Consider the following 23,509-nt stretch of genomic DNA (forward strand, 5'->3'; position numbering starts at 1 on the left):
AACTGCAAATATGGGATTTTTGTTGGGATTTTGTCCCATTCATGAAGTTTGCATTTAGAGTTTGGCTACAGACTTTGCTCCTATATAGAATTCTGAGTAATGTTAGGCTACCAAGTGTTTTAGTAGCCCAATTTGTGTGTACAGGGGAGGAAGGAGAGGGCACACAGAGCCCACCACACTCTTTCCTGAAGTGTATGTTTGCCCTTTTGAAGTTTTGTGATGCCCACTCCAAGTATTCAAAAAGTGTAAATCTGCCACTCCAAAAAATCGTGAGGTCATAAAATTACGAGATTTTAAAAAATCAACAAAAATTGGGTTCTTTTCATTAACCATCTGGCTTTTGAGTCTTTTGGAGTCACATTTTCTCTGCAACCAGAGGAGCTAAAAATTACTTTTTAAAAAATGAAAACTGAGAATCCGTTACAATCACAATTCCAGGAACTGATGCTTCAAGAAAAACAAGTGTCACAGTAGTCGCCATGAAACTGCAAGTTAGCAAGACTGGTGATGCCAGGTTGAGAAGCGAGTAGTTTGCAACATGTTCTAGAACTTGTACCTGGAATTTAAAATTTTAATTAGTTTAGTAATATTTGGGGCTTGTTGTGCAGCTCTGAATCCCACCACTATTCCAGACTGCATCAGAGAGGGTATAGAGGCCTGATTCTCTCCTCCCTGCATTTTTTGGGGGGAAGGGTGGGGAGCTGGTACCACTGATTCCCCAGTTCCCTGCATCCTGGGCAAGAGAGCGTGTAGCTCTGATTCCCCTCCCTTGCATCCTAAAGGCAGGTGGGATGATCGTTTAGCTGATTCCCACTTGTACCCTGGTGGTAACCCTGATTCCCCCACCCTCCCCGCTCCTTGGGGGCGGAGCCAGAGCTCTGATCCCACCCTGGAGACTGGCTACAGCGCCGACCTGATCCTCTCTGTCTCTGTACCTGGGGGGCGGGGCCTAAAGCCCTGATTCCGTCTCCCTGCCGCCGGGTAGAGGTGGAGCTAGTAGAACCCGAGTCACGTGTTGTTGATGACACGTGTCTCAGACACGGGGAGGAATGTGACGTTGACCAGGAAGTGACATTGAAGGTGGTGACGTGTACGAGGTCATATAAGACGTTGGCTCGGCGCTGTCGTCGGCTGTGGGGGGCCGGAAGTGGTTAGGGGGGAGTCGCCTCTGGAGTGAAGCCTCCTCAGCTGGGAGGTCTGGGGCCCGTCTCGCCGCCGGAGCCAGCCCCAGGCAGACATGGATTTCCGAGAGATCCTGATGGTGGCGTCTGAGCAGCAGGGGCTGAGCGGGGTGTCGGTGAGAGCCCGGAGGGGGGCAGGGGAAGGCCGCGGGGGGGCGCTGAGGAGGAAAACCCCGGGGGAGGCTTTCGTGAGAGCTGGGGGGGACCTGAGCTGGTAGGTGGGGCGAGTCGAGGGGGGTGAGCTGGGAAGTGCAGGGGGCCACGGGCTGGCCTGGGTCGGGGGGGTGCGGGGGGCCTCGGGCCGAGCCGAGCCTTTGATGTCACTGCCAGCCAAGAGTCTGTTGTCAATTCCCTGGAGCAGCGCGGCGGGGGCCTTTCCAGCCCCGGTTCCCAGCGCTGCGGGAGCGGAGTGGGCTTGTCCTCCGCCTGCTCTGTCCGGCGGCCCGGAATGAGACGCGCATTCCGGTGAAATGTTTGCAGGGAGCTGCAGTTACTGGGGTCCAGGTGGGATCATCCTTTGCGTTTAAAATAGAGTTGACGTTTGTTTCCAGTGTGGGACGAAAAGGCAGAAAGAAAGACCGTCCGGGAGCAGCGCACTTCCTAAGCAGCCCCAGATCTTTTCTAGCTTTGATCGCTGTGAAATGAAGGAGGCAGCTGTGGCAGGTGGAAAAGTACAGTGTGCTGGGATTAATTTCTTTTTTTCTATGTAAAACATTTAAAGCCAAATTAACGTCAGCCTTTGTTCGCTTTTACAACAAACAGAATAAAATCAGTTTTATGTGGAATTAATGTAGATTTGTGCATAAAATAAGCCAATTAACTGGTGTATGTGAAATCTGAAAGCAGGTAGGAGCAAGTAGCTTGATGGTTTGGATTTCCTGCTCCTGTCTCTGCTACCCTTGACTGGCAAGGGCTGAAATTACTTCTAACACAGTGTATCTGTTTCGCGAGGGTAAGGAACTTTTCTCATTTTCCAGCAGTGATCACTTCAGCTAGTTAAACAAATTTACTGTTGATAAATATGTAGCGGTCTTGTCCATTCTTCAGTCAGAGCTTTGAGGTTCTGTTTCCCTGGTGACATTTGATATCTTCACTTATCTTGGTGTAGATCTTGGGGTAGGGTGGAGGCATTTGCCTTTTGGTATTAGTGATGAATCAGCAATTGCAGAACCTTTAACTTTTGTCTTGACAGGTAATTCATTTGCCTGTATGTTGTATTCTATCCCTAACACTTGATCTGTTTCTGTCTTGTAGTAGTTAGATGTCTTGCACCTTTTAAAATTACACGTCTACTCAGTTTTCTCCTGCGGTTTTAATAGAATACTTGTATTTGCTTCCTATCTTAAATAGTTGCGTGTTGTTACTATGCACTGTTGAAACAGCTCTCATTTCCAATCAGAGGTTCTCTACTATTCAAGGGCCCAGTCCTGCTCCTTTTAATAGGTGTTTAGCCATAGCCATTGTCTTCAAAGGAAGCTGGATTAGCAGGATTTACTTGCATGGTTAACTTAATTGTAGAGTGGAAAAATGCATTTCAGGTGTAGAGGAGTTGAGGCTTCCTTGTGTCCCTGTGCTGATATAAGTGAAATTAGTGCAACTTCTGCTTGTAGGCAAGGCCATCTGTGTAGTGTGGAGGGGCTTAGGAAGGGTTGCTGTTCTCAGTGAGGTGTGCAGTGGGGGGAACTCTGCCATGTGGTCTTTAGTTGTAGCTGCCAAGGTATAGGAGAGGCTATTTCTTGTGGGCTTCTGAAGATAGACATCTAAGGCACCCCTACCTGCTGTTGACTTCAAATGTAAGGGACACTGTGGTTTAGTGTGGTCTAGCAGAATAATTCCGCAGAATAATTCCGGATTATAGAATTTGCACATGCTATTGTCAGTTCTTTGCAAACCAGCAGGACAGTTAAGAACATTTTGTTCTATTTTTTTCTTTTAGAAAAACATAAGAAAGTATGTGAAGAAAATATTGAAGTTGTGCAACTAAGGACTCATACTATGGAAAGTCAATTAAGTTATGGTTTCATATGCTAGGTAACTCTCCCTTGTCTGTGTATTCTCTGCAATATCATCTTTAATGATCACATACACTGTATGCAATTTAATAAATTTTTCTATAACCTTAGATACACAGAAATACAAGATGTTTGTGTATGCCTGAGTTTATGAAAGCCATTTGTATGAAAGGTATACAGTAAACCATATTTTTGCATCATACCATTATGTTAAATGTACCATACAGAGTAATTAGCAAAACTTCCTGACATATAAAAACCACAAAATCACAGCTAGATTAGTGTCTTTCTTAAATGACTTATTCCCTGAATTTTACTCAAGGAAGGCTTATTTACTGTAAATAAGTTTTTAGTATGTGAGGTGTTAATGAAGACAATATGTTCCACTTCATGACAATGAAAAAAACCAGGATGCTGTGCATATGCATCTGATTTGTAGAAAAGTATATTTGTATTTTTTAGAACTAGTATGTGGTATTTAAGTTAGACTGTATTGTTGTGCATGCTCATTAGGGTCATAAAGTATGCAGCTTCACTGTAGCCTTTTCCTGACTTCTGCTTTAACCTTAATGTTCCTGCAACATAGCATTTTGAGTGGAATAAAGTCATTGGCAATGAGATTTTTAAAACTGGAAAACCAAAACTGGTTGCTTAATGTTGTCACCGAGGAAGTGCGGAAAGGCTGAGTATTTGAGATGGTCAATTTAAGGGCACTGGCAAGCTTGCTCTGCAGTCTTTCCCATCTATGTATATCATTCATTGACTTCAAGACTTTAGATGGCTCTGGGGTGGAGCTGGGGATGAGGGTCTTGGGATACAAGAGGGGGATCTGAGGTTGAGGGGTTTGGAGAGCAGGAGGAGGATCAGGGCTGTGGCAGGGGATCGGGGCACCGGGGGAGGGGGCTCAGAGGTGCAGGTTCCCAGTGACGCTTACCGCAAGGAGTTCCTGGAAGCATGTTCCCACTCCTGCTCCGAGGCGCAGCCAGGCACCTCTGCAGGTGCCATCTCTGCAGCTCCTGTTGGCTGGGAACTGCGGCCAGTGGGAGCTGCAGGGGCGGTGGCTGCGAACGGGACAGCACGCAGAGCCGCCTGGCCAAGCCTCCACATACTACTTAGGAGCCGGAGGGGGGATCATGCCGGCTGCTTCCTGGGAGCTGTGCGGAGCAGGGCAGACCCCTGACTCCATTCCCCGGCGGGAGCTGAGGGCCGGATTCAATGGTCTGACAGGCCGGATGTGGCCTTCGGGCTGTAGTTTGCCCACCCCTGATCTAGAGCCTCTGAATCCCAGACTTTTGAACTCCAGGCAACAATTCAGAGAGGAGGGGCTGTAATAGGGTCTAGCATAGAAACAGCTTGGCTCCAATTTGGGCCATAAATGGCTATTTTCGGAGGAGCAATTAGGGTGGGAGTCTTCCTTGGAACTGGAACAAAAACACTACTTTCAAGTTCATTAGCCAGAACATTTGATCAGTCATTCAACATCCTTTTCTGGCTGCATAACTGGTATTGGTTCTACCTATATGTTCGAATTTAAATGTGCTTTTAGTAGAAAAGGTTTATAATTGCTTCATCCCATTAAGTCTCTAAGGAGTTGCCCTTTGCTAGAAGCCAAAGTGGTGTTCTCCATCACTTATTTATATAAAAGGTTTTCTGTGTGAAAGTTCACTAAACTTGTCATTATCAAAAGAAAAATACTTTTTTCAAAGGAAATTAAGCACTTTTGTCAATAATGTTTAGTTAAAAACAGTGATAGTATAACAAATTACAGCTCCTGTTTGCCAGCTAATGCTGCTACATGAATGGTGGGTAGATGGTCATCAAAAGTCTTCAGACCCCAGATTGAAATCCACTGACAAGGGAGATCTCTCCTACTTCTGATGAAGGGCCAATCCTTATTATAGAGAATTTATAAAACACAGCAATTAGAAACCTGAAAGAGAATAGGACTTAAATCTCATGGAGGTCACCAAGAACTGAAACAACTTTCCTGTAGACCTGCACTGATTGAAGAGATGATATTTTTTGGTAAACCACACTTAAATATATGATAAGTGAATACATTGAGCCATGTGGACTAATGCTGATGGATTTAAATGACTGCAGTGCAAGTTAAATGAAGAAGTAGCTGCCGGCAGAATTTGCAGATACATGGATGTCAGTAACATGGTTTATTGTACATCATTATAAAAGCCCCTTCCCTATAAAATTTATTTCTATGGCTGAGAAGTAGCACCAATGCACAAACAGCTATGAACAGGGGAAGCCAACAGAGCTTATAACCCAAAGTGTATACTTGAAAAAGGCTGTGAGCAGCTGAAGAGAAAAGACCTTCTGGTGCTCATTGGAATGTGTATTACCTCCTCTCATGGGCAGTGGAAACTTTGGGCATGTTATTTCTGCATATGAAATATGAAGATGGGACCTGATGTAGAGTAAAAACATGACATGCCTACCCACAATCAGTCCACACTTAGCGCTGGTCTGTTCTAGGGGCAGGGATTGACTTAAGATACACAACTTCAGCTACAATAGAGTACTGGAGTCAACACGCAGGTGCTCGGGGATCGATTAATCGACTCCTGATAGATCAATTGTTACCTGCTGAACCGGTGGGTAGTGTAGACCTGCCCATACAGGGTTCATGTAACTGTGTCTCACCTCATAAACCAGAGCCTAGAAATAGCATCCTATTAGACCGGTGGTTCTTAACCTGGGGTGCATGATTCCCTTTCTGGGGGGTGTGAGACATGCCAGATATTTTTAGAAGGTAAATCATCGAAAACACAAATTAAGCACAGGTGCCTAAGTACAACTACTTTGTTTCATCAAACCTATGTATTTATTAACATACATTTTTAACCATTACTGTAATATACAAACAAAAAATATATCTAAGTTTAAAGAACTGACCTACTTCAATTATTTTTGATAAAGGGTGCGAAAACATATTTTGATTTTTGATAAGGAGTGCGAGCACATATTTTGAGAACCAAAGGGGTGCAGGCTGCAGTAAAGATTAAGAACCACTGTATTCAACCAACTTCCGTATGACAATGGGCAAGCCATAGAATGTGATATAAAATGCCGGTCTGGACTGAAGATTTTTGTTTTATTCTGAGCTTGATTTGCTTTCATAACTGAGCTTTAGGGTCCGGCAGAGTTTGTGACCAAAATGTACGTAGGGATCTGACTTTTCATTTTTTTTTTGATTAATCTCTATTGCTATGTAGAAGACACAAGGGGAAATGACTATATGGGAGGGAACAGTGAAACTTGCTATTGATAAATGTTGTCAAATGCATAAGCAGAAAAATATTTTTCTGTGATCATTTTTAGCTACTGTAATCTTTGGTTTTATGAAAATAACATGTATAAAATGTTCAGACTGATTTTTTTAGTTGTCCCTGTAAGTAAAGACATGCAAGATTCTGTTCAAGGAAATTTTCCAAATGAACATCAACTTTGAGGTTTTTGAATAGTTACCTCAGTAGTTCTCAGCCATGAGTACATGTACCCCTGGGGGTACACACAGGTTTACCAGTAGGGGTTGGCTGGCTGTGGGCAAAATTCAGGGAGGATGAGGTAAAAATTTGCATCCTCTGAGCATGAAGGAGCCTCGGAGGAGGATGGTGGGGAAGAGAATATCTTCTAACGATAAAGCTCATTAGTGGGATGAATAATTTTTTCAGTACTTTAAGGCACACAATGTACAGTTGAGGAAAGGTGCTTCCAGTGCCCAGAAGATGAGCCTTGAAAATGTATCTTGTATTTTGTGAGAAAGCAAAGCCAATGTGGTACACTTCAGCAATATTTAGCCATGGAGTTGATATCAGTTGCTACCCTGAGAGATAATCAGTGTTTACAGTTTGAGAAGCACACTGTTCCAGAATAGCTTGACCTGCTCTTTTCTAAAGGCTGTTTTTCCATTCCTTTGGCAAACTTTCTGATAACCGTGTGAAACTTGATTGGTGTAGCTGCTGCTTACTTGGTAAAAAGTAGAATGTTCATGCTTATCTTGTCTGTCATTCCAGGAAACTGATGTTGGAGTAGCTCACAGTTTAGAATAATCATTGTGTGGATGGTTCTGGAACAGCTCTGTGCTTCAGACCAAGTGTTCATTTTTTAAATAGAGCTAAACTTATAAATCTGTTCTGGTTACTCATTTCACAATGTGTACAAACAGAGTTTGAAAAAAATACTTTTTGGAGCAGAACTAGTGATTCATAACATGAGAAATACTGTAAATAATTTGTGGTGTTTGGTAGCTGCATCTTCAAGATCAAATAGAAATGATATTTAGAAAGCTTCCTTGACTGGAAAAAACTCATTTTAAAAATATTACTATATACTCTTGTACAAGTTCCCACACAAAGGATGTTGAGAGGAATTGCTTGTAATGCCGCTTATTCACCAGAAAGCAGTGTATTTTGCTGCATTGTAATACAGTGCTCAAAAATGCTTCTCTAACCCTTAATTTCTTTATAAGCCTTTCTAATGTGATAGATCTTTCTGCATTTGGCCTGGCTATATGTAAAGCATTTTTTGCCAAGAGGTTCTCTTGTACAGAGCTCTTAAACAAAATTTCTGTTTTGTACATTTATTATTTTTTAAAATCATTTGTAGAAATTGAATGATAAATTTTGAACTCTGAATTTACTGTTGGTGAAATGTGTTATCAGCTTTAGGAATGAAATCATCCACAGAGCAATAATATAACAGGTAGTAGCAGTGCAGGGTTCTCTAAATTGCTCACCAGTGTGTGTCGACCTTGTTCTGGAAGGATCTCTTCTAAGAATGAGAGGGTAGTCCAGTCTTTGTCCTTTCAGTCTGAAACTGTCAACAAAAAGATCAGTCTTGATCTGATCCTCTACCCTGATATAACACGGGTTCGATATAACACGGTAACCCCAGGGCTCCGGCAGCGGGGCTCAGGCGGCGCTTTAAAGGGCCCGGGGCTCCGACTGCTGCAGGGAGCCCTGGGCCCTTTAAATCACCTCTGAAGCCCAGCTGCTGCTACCCCCAGGGCTCTGGCAGCAGGGCTCGAGTGGCGATTTAAAGGCCCTGGGGCTCCGGCTGCTCCCGGAACTGTTTAGTTCCCCGGACATTTTATTTTGTACCCAACAGGAAAGGTGAACTACTAACAAAACTGCTATTGGTGCCTTTAAAATTAAGGGCCCAACCTTTGAAATCTTTACTTTCTCTAGTTGTCATTACTAAGATGATTAGTCCCACTGATTTCAGTTGCAAGTGCAAAGGATTGTTGTGTGTATGAGTTAAGAGCTACTCAAAGGAGTAAGAGGTTTGCAGGAAGTCCTCAGATTGTGAAGATACATTTTATGCATAGACATATCTATCAGTAGATACATTCAGGTTGTAGAAAGCTCGTAAACTTGATGTTGAATGTCAGGTTTTGCTACTGAAATGAGATTGTGGTTTTTTTTAGTTTTGCTTTAGCAATTTCAGGAATTACTAAAAGGCAACTTTTAAACAGCTGCTACAGGAGCCTTGCAGCTGGTGTTCTAAGAACCAGTTTTGGCTTAATGCTTAGTAGAAATAATCCTCTGAACCTTGAATCTTAGTAAACATATTTGTTTTAACACATGCTCATATTTTTATATAAAACACTCAAAGCATTTGTGTTGGTATGTTGCTATCTTCATCAGAAATTAGAGCTAAAAAACTCCAATTGGCCATATACTTAAGTCTGAGTAAAATTACAGCTAACCAGTTTTTCTACCTCCTAGGTATTTGGCCATAGGTTTCTTTTTCCAGATGTTACCCAGTACAATGATTTCCTAAATTAAGTGTCTTGGTGGTGGTTTTTGTTGAATGAGACTAGCCACCCCCCAGTGATGATGTGTTTCAGCATGCTGCCAGCTGTAGAAATACTTAGTTTCATATATGGCAGGATTTCAGCTCACTTCCCCAGGCAATTCTTTCAAATGAGGGAAATCTCAAAATTTTACAGAGTGATTTTGTTTCACCTAGCAGTCCAGTTAGCTAATGGCTTTTGCTTATTAGCAGAAAGGAAGATATACACTCTCTAAAATTACCTTTCTTTTCTTTCGGTTCTCCCAGCTGCTTTTGGATTTAACTGATTTCCCCTATTTCAGTTAGCTTATCTATTGTCACCTTTGTTTCCTTCTTTAACCCTTTTTAGTTTGAAGTGTGTCCCTTATATAAGGGAAGAAGTTCCAGTAATTCCCTAGTTTCTCCTTTTTACTTCTTCCACTCCTTGTAAGTTCTGTGTGATAGTAACCCGTAAGCCTCAAACTAAAATAACATCAGTTTCACACCTTTAATTATGTCAGAACAGATCTTTGTGTGGTCACACATTTTGGATTAAGAGTATCCTATTTGGATGTAATGTAAATTGATTTTTTACCAAATTAAATTATATCCAAAGAAATTACTCTTAATCTGACAGTAGGGTCCACACACAGACTTGCATCGAAAATAACTAATCGTATAAAATAAAGCCAACATAGTTTGTATGCAGGCAGACAAGGAAGGCTGGACGAAGCCTGTAAACTCTTTCGATCTGGAAAGAGGGAGTCCTCCAAGAGTGAGGTGTATTACCTCACTCTCCAGACAAAGGCTCGTGTGTTGTGTGTGGTACTCCTTTCCCCTACTGAGTGTAGAGCTGCATCTGGGCCCATTCTAATGGCTGTTTCTACTAGACCACTGGTGTAGCTATTGCACATGTTGTCAGTCTCCCTCCTTTTCTCACTTTTTTTCCTCTTCATCCCTTCTGATTTTCTTCTGTCTTCTCTTTTGGTCCATTTCCTCCTTTCTGGTTCCTTATCCATTTTATGCCTAGAATGCCGCCTTTTGTACATAGGGCCTGTTCCTGTGCAATGCTGAGCTGCCTCATTTCTTGTTGGAAGTCTGTTGCTTAATGAATATTGCCTTTCATCATTAACATATTTAAAGCCAGATAAATCCCTGTTACTAAGGCTTCGTCTACACTAGCACTTTTGTCAGCAAAACTTTTGTCAGTCGGGTCTGAAAAAACACACTCGTGACTGACATACATTTCACCGACAAAAGCACCAGCGTGACCAGCGCGATGTTGGCAGGCGAGTGGCAGTGGCGCAGGTGCAGTGGTACAGTTTTCTGTAGTGTAGACAGCCTAAACTTCTCATTGATTGTGATTTTCCCATTTAATAAAAACAGCTATATATATTAAAACCTTTGTTTTCTTCTGACCAATTTGCTTTCTCTTTGCAGAAAAGATACAGTTTGGCAGTAGGCCCTCCCAAAAAAGATCCAAAAGTCAAAGGTGTCCATTCTGCAGCAGTGCAAGCTTTTCTGAGACGGAAAGAAGAAGAAATTAGGGAAAAAGGTACTTGTTAAAGTTGTTCTGAGTATTCCCTACTGGAGGAGAACTTCTTCAGTGACTCTCTCTTTGGGACATTTTTACCCTACTCCTTACGTGCCTTTGAATATCATTGTTATAGGTCCCCATTCTTTGGAATGTCCTTTCGTAATTGCTGTGGAGTCAGAACCCACTATAGAGCAGTGATCCTCAGGGCTGCGCACATTCTCCTTTGTGAATCCAAATGTTTGCTCAGCAGCACTTACGCATTTACTGTCAAAGCAGCCAGAAAGGACTAATAGCATGAACCAGGAGTGGGCACAAGGAATTGTTCTGAACTTTTGTACAGCTTTTAATATTGAAAAAACTGTATTTAAGTGTCTAAAAGTGACACAAAGCCAGGATTCCTGTCTTTACATCACAACATTGTGCCTTTAAAAATTAGACACTTTAACCCCATCTGGACTAATTTTAAATCTTTTGGCTATAGACTTGATTCAGACCATTGGTGTTTTAAAGTTGTGTGTATGTTCCCTATAGTTGTTGTTGTTCAGACTGACGGTAGCCATGTTCTTCATAATATTTACTTAATCCCTCTAGAATTCTTCATCTCCAGAAATTTAGATTAGAGGTAACTGAAAAATCTTTTCCTGATATTCTTTTACAGAACTAGAGGCAAAAAGGAAGAAGGAGAAACTTCTAGCTAAGCGTATTGAACTGAAACATGATCGAAAAGCAAGAGCTATGGCTTCACGGACAAAGGACAACTTCTATGGCTATAATGGCATTCCTATTGAAGAGAAGCCTAAAAAGAGGCAGACTTGTGAAAATGTCAGTCGATGCACAGATGCAGAATATATGACAGAAGATGAGGAAGAGCAATTTGAATACAGTCAGACTGAATCTGAGCATGAACCAGAGGAATATGAGGAGAAACCATCCAAAGCTGCAGTGAAACCAAAGGCACCTCCCAAAAGTGCTTCTACCCCTATGAACTTTGTAGATCTTCTGAGGCTGGCTGAAAAAAAACAGTATGAACCAGTAGAAATAAAAGTAGTTAAAAAGACAGAAGAAAGGCCAAGAACAGCAGAAGAATTGAGAGAAAAAGAATTTTTGGACCGGAAAAACAAAAAAGGGGAAATCCAGAAAGAGAAAAAAAAACCTGAAAAAGAGATTAAGAATGTAACTGCATCAAGTTCTTCAAATAAAGTGTTTTCTCATAAAGAGTTTATAAATGCAAAACTTAGCAAAAACTCAGTGGATAAATGTTCCTCTTCAAAAGGCAGTTTCCCTTCTCAGTGTGGTCCTGATAAGAAATCCAGTCGACCTGTGTTTAGCGACAAACATGCAAGGTCGTCATCTTCCTCCAAATACAGTCAAGCGGAAAAAGCAAAAGTTACACAAAATGAATCTTTAAAAAGCTCATCAAGTGGCATCCATAGTAGATCTTCAGTCAATGGAGTAGGAAAATTTGGGTCAGGCACACATACACCAAGCTCAAAAGCACCCACTAATGGGGCTCAGAAACTACAATCTGCTAAAGAACCTAGTCTGAAAAAATCTACTTCTCTGCATACAAAACTGGGTAGTGCAACACCTCCTCAGCATGAAATTGTTAAAAATTCCAGCTCTGGGCGACCGGGAAGCAGTGTGGGAGTGGGCAGGCCCGGGCGGCTGGGGACCAGTGCAGGAACGGGTAGGCCGGCCAGCAGTGCGGGGACGGGCGGGCCCGGGCGGCCGGCCAGCAGTGCGGGGACGGGCGGGCCCGGGCGGCCGGCCAGCAGTGCGGGGACGGGCGGGCCCGGGCGGCCGGCCAGCAGTGCGGGGACGGGCGGGCCCGGGCGGCCGGCCAGCAGTGCGGGGACGGGCGGGCCCGGGCGGCCGGCCAGCAGTGCGGGGACGGGCGGGCCCGGGCGGCCGGCCAGCAGTGCGGGGACGGGCGGGCCCGGGCGGCCGGCCAGCAGTGCGGGGACGGGCGGGCCCGGGCGGCCGGCCAGCAGTGCGGGGACGGGCGGGCCCGGGCGGCCGGCCAGCAGTGCGGGGACGGGCGGGCCCGGGCGGCCGGCCAGCAGTGCGGGGACCGGCGGGCCCGGGCGGCCGGCCAGCAGTGCGGGGACCGGCAGGCCGGGGAGCAGTGCGGGGATGAATGGACCTGGGCGGCCGGGGAGCAGTACGGGGATGGGTGGACCTGGGCGGCCGGGGAGCAGTACGGGGATGGGTAGACCTGGGCGGCCGGGGAGCAGTGTGGAAATGGGTGAGCCTGGACGGCCGAGAAGCAGTGTGAGGGCAGGACCTGGAAAGTCAGTCAGTTCAAGCGTGGGACCTGGGCGACCAGGCAGCAGCTCAGTTGCACCTCCAAAACCTAAGTGCACTGTTGTATCAGAAACAATCTCATCTAAAAATCTAGTCTCCAGACCAATTAATGTACCAATGAATGGAACAAGACCTTCTCCAGGGCATAGACCAGTGTTTCATCCACAAGGTATGCTGTTTTCAGCAAATATTGTTTTGTGTTATAAATATGTTTCATGCATTACTTGTTCCACATTTCTGTGGTTGAAGTTGATCGGAATTGCCAGTGAATTGTAGATACACTTAGAAAAATCTATCTGATAGCCAGAGTTGCATTCTGAAGAGTGCCACTAAAAATAGCAGTATGACTTTTTCTCTCCCCTTGCCACTCATTGCAATATTTCTTTCCTTTTCACCTAACATTTACACCTAAGAAAATAAGATCCTTAGGTAGGTGAGGTCTTTTCCAGGGAAAGAGAGAGAACAAAATTAAAAAATAGAAAGGAAGGAGGGAGGAGTACAACTAATAAAAAAAAAATGTAATTAGCTCTTTTCAGGTAACTTTTATAAACACGAGCTGCTTTTTAAGGATAGGTGTGTGAGTGGCAAAGGGGGGGAGAAATGAAGGATTCCTGAGGTCCAGGTGCCATTTAAAATTGTGATTAATTAAATTTTAATAGTGCCTTCTGTTTAAGGATTTCAAAGCACTTCATAAAGATTAGGCCCCACAACAAATCTGTGAAGTATGCGTAGTAAGTGTTGTCTGGATTTACTGTACCTTTTTGGCATGGGGAAGTGAAGTTTAAAAAATAAATTTCTTTGTAGTTGTAAATAGGATAGCACTTTTGCAAACCAGTATATTTGAAATTCCATGGTTGAACAAGTATGCAGGCATACATTTACCTTTCATTCTGGCAGTTCCTCTGGGATGCAGTTGACTATAATGATGGGAAACTTGGCTTGTACGTGGAGCTTAGAGGAAATATTTCCTCTTGCTGAGATGCTTGGAATGTCCAAATCAGTTTTTTTTTTTTAAAACTTGCGGCCCAGAGCTGCAAATTGTACTCCAAATCATAGGTATACCTGCACAGAGTCCAGTGAAATCATTTATTTATCAAGGAGAAATAAAAGGAGAGAAGTAGTGGGGAGGAGCATAAATCAAAAAATTAATAAAAATAATAATTTCAGTAGTGAAGATTATTTTGTGACAAATGGGTTACAGAAGTTGTAAATATTTTTACTCTTTCTGTTTAGGTCTTCCAAGGCCTTCTCTTCCACCTATAAGTTATAAAAGGCAAATAGAAGATGATGAAGAATATGATTCTGAAATGGATGATTTCATTGATGATGAAGGGCAACCCCAGGAAGAAATATCAAAACATATTCGAGAAATATTTGGCTATGATCGGAATAAGTAAGAGAAATTGATTAATTTTGTTTGACTAGCTCTTTTCTTCTGAAACTGTAAATTGTTAAACACTTTAGGGGAATTCTTTATTAGAGCTTCTTCTAACAGGCTAGAACTGATCACAGAACTAAAAATTAATGGTAGCTTAGTTGCAAGTGATCATTACTTGATCACATTTAAAATGTGCAAACAGAAGAAAGTCCAAACCAGTAGTATATATGTACTTTATGCTTTAACAGAGCCAGCTTTACAAAGCTAAAAAAAATTATGAGCCAAATCAGCTGGAAAGAAGAATTTAATCAGAAAAAATGTGAATGATAATTGAGGATCATTTAAAAATATCTTACTAAATGCTCCAAAATCCACAATCCACCAACTGAGGTGGAAGGTCATGGTGGTTAAAAAAACCAATTTGATTTAGAAAGGAAGTGAAGGCAACTATATATATATATATATATATATAACATTATATATATAACAAATGGAAGAAAGGAGATGTTGACAATGATGAATATAAATTGAAAGGTAGGAATTACAGAAAATTGATAATGAAAGCAAAGGAAGACAAGGAAAAATCTGTAGCCAGCAGAATTAAGGACAATAAGAAGGACTTTTTAAAATACTTTGAAAACAAAAAGAATCCTGAAAATGTTGTTGGTCTGTTACTAGATGGAAATGGTAGAATTATCAATAATCAGAAAAGACAGAAGGGTTCAATAATATTCTTGTTCTGTATTTGGGGGGGAAACATGATATCATCTAATCACATGGTGATTATGCGCTTTCCATTCCACAAGTATTTCTGGAAGGTGTTAAACAGAAGCTACTAAAGTTAGACATTTTTTAATCATCAGGTCCAGATAACTAGCATCCAAGATTTTTTTTAAAAAGCTTGCTAAGGAGCTCACTGGACTGTTAATGTTGATTTTCAGTAACTCTGAGAGCACTGGGGAAGTTCCAGAAGATGAGGAGAAAGCTGCTGATGTGTCAAGTTTTAAAAAGGGTAAATGGGATGTCCTGGGTAGTTATAGGCCTGGCAGTCTGATGCGAGTCCCAGGCAAGATACTGGAGTGGGTGATATGGGTCTCGATTAACAAACACTTAAAGGAGGGAATGCAATTATGCAAATCAACATGGCTTTATGGGAGATAGATCAAACTGACTTGATATCTCTTTTTTTCTTGAGATTACATGTTTGGTTGATAAAAGTAATAGTGTTGCATAATAAATTTAGACTTATCTAAGGTATTTGACTTGGTACTACATGACATTTTGGTTAAAAAACTAGAATGATATAAAGTTTTGTAGTAATGAGACATAAATTACAAAATTATCAATTCTTTGAGTTGCTGTATGTGATAACGGACAATACGTATTTCCAGCCCTGTGGTATTTAATGCTTTCTATGGAAGCCTGTAGTATTTCACAGTCTCTTCTAAATATTTATGCTCTATATTCAACATATAGTATCTTGTTGCTCAAGTGTAAAAGCTCTGTAGCTAGCTCTTCAATTTGTGTTAACTGTTCTGTCGGAGGGTCAGACCTCTGATATATTTGTTTCATAGAGCAATTAACATATGCACACACTGACCCAGAAATGAAACCTTTTAATTGCCTTGTTTCATACTCTGCCTCCTTTCTTATGGTATTCACCTCTACTCCAATATAACGTGACCCGATATAGCACGAATTTGGATATAACACAGTAAGATTTTTTTGGCTCCCGAGGACAGCGTTATATCGGGGTAGAGGTGTATTTTTAAATGTAACGATATTTCAAAAACCTCAGTTTTTCTTGATAAAACAACATTTTCTTTAACAGTGTGGCAACCTTAATAGAGCTGCCATGTAAGCATAACCCACCGTATGAATTAATTAGTGTGAATAGTGTCAAGTGAACATTTTTGACCTGAAGATTTGTGAAGCAGAAGTGTTATCCTCTTCTGCTTGCAGTTGTTCTTTCACAGCTGTCTAACCTATCAGTATAGCTGTCATTAAAATATCATGACAGTTCAACCACAAGAGGTGACCCCCTCAGACTGTTGAATTGTGTGAAGGAGGAAGCAGATGCCTACTTTGTTTCTACTTGACTTTCGTTTGTCTTTTTTTATGGATGGGAAGGAAGGTGGGTAACTAAACAGTCCAACGGCCCAGGTGAGGAAAAGAGCAAAACTATTCAAATAAGACATTAAAAAAACCTGGCATATTGTCAGGAGCTTTTCTTTTACAGTGTTGGGCTAGAGGCTCAAAGACTAAATCATATGGATACATTTTTTGTTTTCTAATGAAGAATACTAGGAAGGATTTCAGCCTTTTCCATATTATGCTGTTATGGACACCTGGACCTTCAACAGCAGGTCTGGTATTGTTAGCACTGCAACAGAAACAAAACAGAATGAGCCGTGTCAGGTGTTCTGCATAGGACAGGACACGCTTTCTGTAATTCGTTATTGAACATGGGTTAACAAATACTCGGTTAAGTAAGTTAAAGTATGCTTATTATTCAGCGGGTTAAAACTTGAGTTTAATTTTTTGGAGAAATGTAATAAGGTATATATCAGGATAGTCTTTTTTATTTTAAAAAATCTTGCCTATTCTTAATTCAACCATATATACTAGTGTTGATTAGCTCTAATATTTGTTTCTCATTATATTGGATTAAATGTAAGTATTTTCTTTCAGATATAAAGATGAAAGTGATTATGCCTTACGTTACATGGAGAGCAGCTGGAAAGAGCAACAGAAAGAGGAAGCCAGGAGGTATGAATTAGATTTAAGTTTTGTTAGTAAGAATTTTCTTCTGCTTACTACTAGAACCTTTGTCATGCAGCTGAGTTAAAATGGACATTTTTCATATGAAATTTGGTCCTAAATATAAGCTTTGTGAAAACGAGCTTACATAAAACTTAAGGCCAAATGTCTTCCATAAGTGTCTTATAGTTCCAGTCAAAAAATGTTAACAAGCCTTGTGGTTTATCATTTAAATATTGTAGAATGTTGCTAATTCTTGAGAGCTGGGGAAAGGAATTGGCTAGTAAATGCATATATAAACATCGTCCAGACACAGAAATGCAAAATATAGTAATAATAAAATAATGAAAAATGAAGCAGATTTTTGAATTTCAGGCATAAATATCCAGGGCCGCTCTTTAGTGGCAATATATGACACAGGCCAACAGTCTGTAGTAGACCTTTATCATCTGCATTGTTTGAAGGTGAATGTGGTGCAGTTATAAAATCTACTCAGTGTTTTATCCGAACTACTGGGTACTGGGACTCAAACATAGAGACAGAGTTGCACAAGTTTCCTGTTTTCATTATTGGGCCTTTACGTTGTCCTTTAAAAGATGTGTTAAGTATTGCATACTTGCAACTTCTCACCAAGGTTGGCCAGTAGGTCTTGATTGCTTCCCCAGGTACAGCTACTCTTCCCACAAAGTTAGTCAACCTGCAATATGGAGTTACGGGGACCAACTGTCCAATTGATTACTTGAATGCTACACAGCAGCTGCTCTTCACCAGATTGTGTGATTGGGACCATGAAACAAGGGTTTTTTGGAGTTGATCACCTGGCTCCCTGTTAAACTGTTTTTGAAGGTTTAGATGCTCCCCTTAAAAGTCTAAGGAAAGAGTTGTATTAATTGTAAAGCACCTGTGCAAAATATCTTTTTCTCTCTACCCCAAAATGCTTTTAACCATATATCCCAGGCTTGTTGTGCATCCTTCAAGTGGAGAGAGATCTTTCTAACCCAACAAACCTAAAATTCTGGGTACCATGCAGCTTTTATTTGAAAAGAAAAATATTTTATGCCAAACTTCAATTATTTAAATACTTGGTGTATTTAATACTTCAAGTTAAACTCTAAATTTGGGTTAGTTACTTTTTCTACATGAAAAAAAGAGCAGGAGTTATACACATTAATGTCTCCTGGGTACCTGTATGTAAAGGATTTGGTATCTTCTCTTATTTGGCAGTTTGAGACTTGGTGTCCAAGAGGACCTAGAAGAGCTGAGACGTGAAGAGGAGGAATTGAAACGTAAGAGGCAGGCAAAGAAGCTGAGGACACGTTAACTGATTTACAGTGGTTTTGTTCTGTTTTTCTACTATCCTGGTCACTCCTTTGCCTCAATATTTCAGCTCCTCTTATACTATAACTTTAGTTTTTATTTGCTTATTGGTGAGCAAGAAAATATGTAAAGGGAGGAGAGGGCATAGAAAAACAAGGCTTTAGTTTGACCCTAAAATATTTATTTTTAATACTTGCCAGGGTTAATTTTTTACAAAAAGAAACTAATGCAGATTTTTGGAATAAAAGCTATTAATGAATGTTTCCATTGACTAAATTAGTTCAAAATGCAAGCAGAAATATTGACTGACTATGCACTGGCTTGCAAGATTTATGTGGGCCCATACACCAATAAATCAGACTTGCATTCTTCATTTGACATGTGGGGAAAAAAAAGATGAATGCCATTTATGTTAATTTTGAGAGATAAAAGTACTGCTTTGTGTCTTAAATCTCTTGGATTAGGATCCCTCAAAATATTGAAATATCATCTTCTGTTCAAAACAGCTTGGTTATAAATTTCAGCCATTGCCAGTAATGTTTAAAGCAATAAAATATGTTTTTCTGGTTTGAGAACCTTGTGTCTTGACAAAAATAGTAATTAAACAGAAGAACCTTTGATTTCTAAAAAAAAGCTTGTCATTTGTTATACCTTGCATTTAGCAGTGTGACCAAGTTTACATTGGCATTTTTTATGTCTGGAATGTCAATGCCAACTGGTTTCAGTAAAACACAAATAAACATTTTTCCTGGAAAACAGGAATTTGCAGTGTTTGTATATAACTAGTGCTTTTTAGCTCAAGCAAATGCTTAGGAATTTTTTTCTGCTCTGCAAATCTTAAAATTGATTTTACACTTTCATCTGTTTTTACACGTTGAGTGTACAGTATACTTTTATGTTTTCTCTTGTGTTAAAAATCAAGTTTTTTTTAAAATATGAAGCAGTTATTTATGCAAGCAGTTGCAAAGTCTGGAAGAGTACATTAGAAGGAAGTTGTGTGAAATACAGAATTTTCAGATTTTTTTTTTGATCAAGCCAAGATGCATTTGCAATTCCTCTGAGATATCAAATAACTTTGCAGTTGTCATGCTGAATTCAACTAGTGAATACTTCTGATTTAATTTTAGCGAACCAAAAATTTAAATGTAATGTGTATCAAGAGTTCCGCCCTCTATTTTAATGCCCATATTGCACCTTTATTTCAAGCTATGCACTACAAAGATAAGTTTCCTCTCAGTAAATAAGCATGTAAACAATAGGCACACGGTTCATCTAAATCTGCAGAGATTGCACTCTGGGTTCACAGCCCTAATCTAATGATGCATTACTTTTTATCCCGCATGCTACATAGTGTGTGGTCTCATCAAAGAGCCAGTATCACTACTCTACTCTGCTTCAAGCATTAGCTCTCCATTAGTAGTACTTCTGCCATTAGATACTTGAACTGTTGCTAACCTCTAATGCTACAAGCAGTTGGCAAAGTGTTACAAGGTTATTGGGGGTAAGTGGAAGAGACTGGCCAAGGAATAAGGAGGAGGAGGGAGAAGAGAAATTGCATGCAAAATGAATAGATACACTAGGAAGGAGGGAACTTAGCCTATCAGAAGGCATTTCTTGTCATTGCTGCCTCCAGAAACACCAATTCTGGCATCAAAGTGGAAGGACCAATATTGGCAGCAGGTGACCTGACTGACTCACTGTAAGGAAAAAAGGGGCATTGTCCCTATCATAAACTGTTTATGGCAGTGGTGAAGCATTCCATCTTTTCAACACATTTCTAAAAGGAATGAACCCTTTGGATAGTGGTTACAGGTTTGTGTAGCAGTAATTGACAGAGATACCCAAATGAAGGTAATTACCAGTGCATCTCTGTATTTTTTTAAAAACTATTATATTGCAGAACATAGAAACTGATCCATCTCTGTTGTACTTGAGATATATACGCGCGCGCGCACACACACACGAGATGATGCAAGATACTGTCACCTGATTGGTTGATTATTTACATGCCATTGTATGTTTGCTTTGCTTAATGGGACCAGCTGAATTGTTTGCTGTAGTTTCTAGAATTATCCACTCAAGACAATGAATGTTGGGACCATGACCAAGTGGCTGTTCATTTTTTTAAACTGAATTGGACCTCTAGATCTTTGTCAGCCCAGATAACTATATTAGCCACGAACAATCATCTGAATTGTTGAAAAACCATTTGGAAATAAAAAATGTATTCACTGTTTGATCCACTGACATTTTTTAAAGTGTGTATTAGAAAATGACACTTCTAAAACATTCAGTTTAGAGCTAAATCTGCCTTTCAGATAAAAATAGGTGAAATAAAGCCCTGATTATCCTTTTTTTTACTTCTGTAATTGGCAGAGATGCTGTAATTAACCACTATTACAGGATTATTTCAACTCTTTTATCTTGAAAGCACCGTGTTGTCATTTGTCTTGTACAAAATGACTGGAATTTCATCTCCATTGCTAGCCTTCCTCAAACACAGTACACCTTGTGCTGTATTTGTTCCCTTATAAAATAATTGTTTAAATTTTTTTGATATTTCATATAGAAATTTAATTCACTCTTTGCAGTCAAGACATACTTTCTCATAGCTAGTATGGGTTACTAATTTTTTTAAACTTTGTACAAGTTACTAGATTTTAATTAACCTGCCTTTGTACATTTACTGCATTCTTACTGCTTGTAAATCAGCTAGGAAAGTACTAAAAAATTATTTTATATCCAAAAATCTGTTTACTCTCTATCAGATAATTAATTTTATTTTGTTAATGTAGTCAATATCTGATGAGACTTCAAAAGACTTTGAAGTAAGAAGAAAAAAACCCATTGCCTATTCCTGCTTATAAGGATTACATGTTAAGCTAGTGACGTTCATCATAATTAAATGTTTATTTTGGTTTTTAGATTTAAATTCAGTGTTTGAAGATGTGCCTTTTTTTTTTTACTAAATTGGGTCTAAAAAAAATCTATTCATGAATGTAGGAGTATAAAAAACTAAAGATTAGTCTGTTTCTGCTCTCACAGATGACAGATCTTTAAACTTGATAGTCTGAAATGATTAGTTTTTCATAAAATCTTTCCAGGTCAGGCTTCGACTGCACAATTACAGTAACTATTTCTTTACCTGTATTACTAAAAGAAATTAAGGCCACTTTGTATTAGACTTTTTGAAAATGTTTTGTATTTACAATTCAGCTGTGCTTATACATCACAGCACTGTCCTCAGGCGATCAGGGTAGTGCATCACAGGAAGCCTTAGTGTGCAATTCTGTGCTGTGCTTTAAAGTAGAAATTTTTCAAAGTAGATAGAAATCTGTTCACTTGAATCTGGAATTATTTTTGTGTAAACCCCAAAATTGTGCAGGAAAACTTTTTTTTTTCAGTTTGAAACCTAATTAGTATCTGAAACATATTTCCCAATACAGCAGGAGACCAAAACAGAGAGAGAATATATATGGAGAGATACTAGTGATTAAATTGTGGTGAATATACTTGACTTTTATTTATTCTGGTACATGTGATGCGATATTGAATTGTCAGTGCATAATTGAATGCTTTCTGGTTTAGCCTATAATTTTCTTTGGGGGTTTCATTTGTGCACAGTGTCTTTTTACAAAATGTGACAGATCAGGTAAAAACATACATAGCTTAACTGTTTTCTGGGTGCTGTCAAGAAAGTGTATACTTTTACGTATGCTGAGTGCAGATAAAAGTTTTGCATATTATGTATATAATAAATTACAGGTATTAAACGTTTTATTTATCTTTGTCATTGGTTTGCATTAATTTATATACAATTTATGCTATTTTTTTCCTCCTAGACTCCTTACAAGATACTAGGTGAGCCCCAGTTGCCCTAAAGGGGAAGAAAGTGATCAGAAGTGCTCATATAGCCTACCTGAATGTATGGAAATCTAGCAGAGTAACTCATCCATTCAGGAAAGCAAATTTTGAGACTGCACAGGGACAGGCCATCCCTCCACTCAGCGCTGACTCCATCCTTATGCCCAATGTATTTATAATGAGAATTTTTGCCTAGTTTTGCTAACAAAATGGTGCCCACAGGGGAAGTGGAGGAACAGTGAGCCATGTACAGTTTCAGGTCTGATTATGACAAAGCTTTTGTCCTGTAATGGACCAGCTTCTGAAATATAAAAGATTTGGAGGCTGTTTCTCCATTGCCTCATCCCTCATGGTTGTTCACTTTTATGAAAATTAGGTGTAAATCAGTACTGTTCTGATTTTGTAGCAATTTACGCTCCCTACATGAGAGTAAATGAATACACAGGGTGCAAGGTAGTGGTAATCAGGCCATCTGCTTCCCTTTTTTGGGAGAACAGAATGGGTTAGTGCTTTGGGGGTACACTTAGAAGCAGAAACTTACTCCAGGGGAGGTCATATTTTGCCATTTTAACATTGAATAGTGTCCTGTTAATACCTTGTTTTGATTTGAACCTGTGGGTTTCCAGGTTTTGTTTCCTTTTCTGCAGCTTAACTGCAAGTTAATTTATTTAAAATAATTTGTAAGATTTCTTGATCACTAGATTCTTGGTTACACTGAGCATATTACATTGTAATTTTGTCTTTGTGCAGGGATGTAATTAGTTTCCTGGGGTAACTGGGCCTATTTAATGTCAAGCCTTCCCTGCCTGTGGCTGTCTTTTTATGGCTATGGTCAGTCAGCGGCTTTCCCCAGAACGGATCTGGCGCTCAGGTTGCCTTTGGAAACTTCATTTACAGCTCTCTGCACTGGTGTCAGCTGAACTGTTTCCATTCTCTCCCAACTGATTCCCCCACCACCATTTCCTCTAGATTGGTAAGTTTTTCAGGTCAGCCCATGCATTTCAGGTGCTGTTTGTGCCCAACTCCTCCATTTTCCTCTTTTGGTGAAAAGCAGGCTACTAGTGCTTATTTCCCCCCTCTGGATGGACTTGTCCTGTGGATTAAATTTGTTGAAGGCTGCCCTGTTGCTTGCTGTGGTGCGGGTGAATGCTTCAGCAGACTTGGCTCCATGTGCAGTGAGACTAGTAGCCAAGTCCATTTCAAAATGTTCTGCATATTTGCATGTTCGCGGCAGATTGATATTATAGAGAGAATTAGAGCTTTTTCTTTTAATAAGCACAGGGGGCCACCTGTGAATTTATTTGCACTCATCAAGCTAGGGTTTTAAGCCTTCTAATTGCTCAAATTTGGTGGCAGTGTTATAGTT

At 40.3% G+C, this 23,509-nt stretch overlaps 1 protein-coding gene across 2 annotated transcripts; it reads left to right on the forward strand.

Annotated features, from left to right (window-relative positions):
* The first annotated feature begins 1,089 nt into the window (after nt 1–1,089).
* On the forward strand, nt 1,090–19,035 carry SPTY2D1 (SPT2 chromatin protein domain containing 1). 2 transcript variants are annotated; one of them, XM_050956619.1, is made up of 7 exons: nt 1,090–1,297; nt 3,118–3,212; nt 10,424–10,538; nt 11,179–12,993; nt 14,058–14,217; nt 16,894–16,971; nt 18,187–19,035. In XM_050956619.1, the coding sequence occupies exons 4-7, from the start codon at nt 11,256–11,258 to the stop codon at nt 18,281–18,283; spliced, it is 2,073 nt and encodes a 690-aa protein (XP_050812576.1). In that variant the 5' UTR covers nt 1,090–1,297; nt 3,118–3,212; nt 10,424–10,538; nt 11,179–11,255; the 3' UTR covers nt 18,284–19,035. The 2 variants fall into 2 exon arrangements, with proteins under 2 accessions (XP_050812576.1, XP_050812575.1); XM_050956618.1 differs by lacking the exon at nt 3,118–3,212 and having other exon boundaries at nt 1,091–1,297.
* The last annotated feature ends 4,474 nt before the right edge of the window (nt 19,036–23,509 follow it).

Source organism: Gopherus flavomarginatus, chromosome 5, assembly GCF_025201925.1.
Source record: "Gopherus flavomarginatus isolate rGopFla2 chromosome 5, rGopFla2.mat.asm, whole genome shotgun sequence".
NCBI classification, from domain to species: Eukaryota; Metazoa; Chordata; order Testudines; family Testudinidae; genus Gopherus; species Gopherus flavomarginatus.

Excerpts from the sequence above, each read along its gene's own strand:
- SPTY2D1 (XM_050956618.1), top strand. The coding sequence starts at position 1,238 with ATGGATTTCCGAGAGATCCTGATGGTGGCGTCTGAGCAGCAGGGGCTG. Across the intron at positions 10,539-11,178 it reads AGAAGAAATTAGGGAAAAAG|AACTAGAGGCAAAAAGGAAG; the intron begins GTACTTGTTAAA and ends ATTCTTTTACAG. Across the intron at positions 16,972-18,186 it reads CAGAAAGAGGAAGCCAGGAG|TTTGAGACTTGGTGTCCAAG; the intron begins GTATGAATTAGA and ends CTTATTTGGCAG.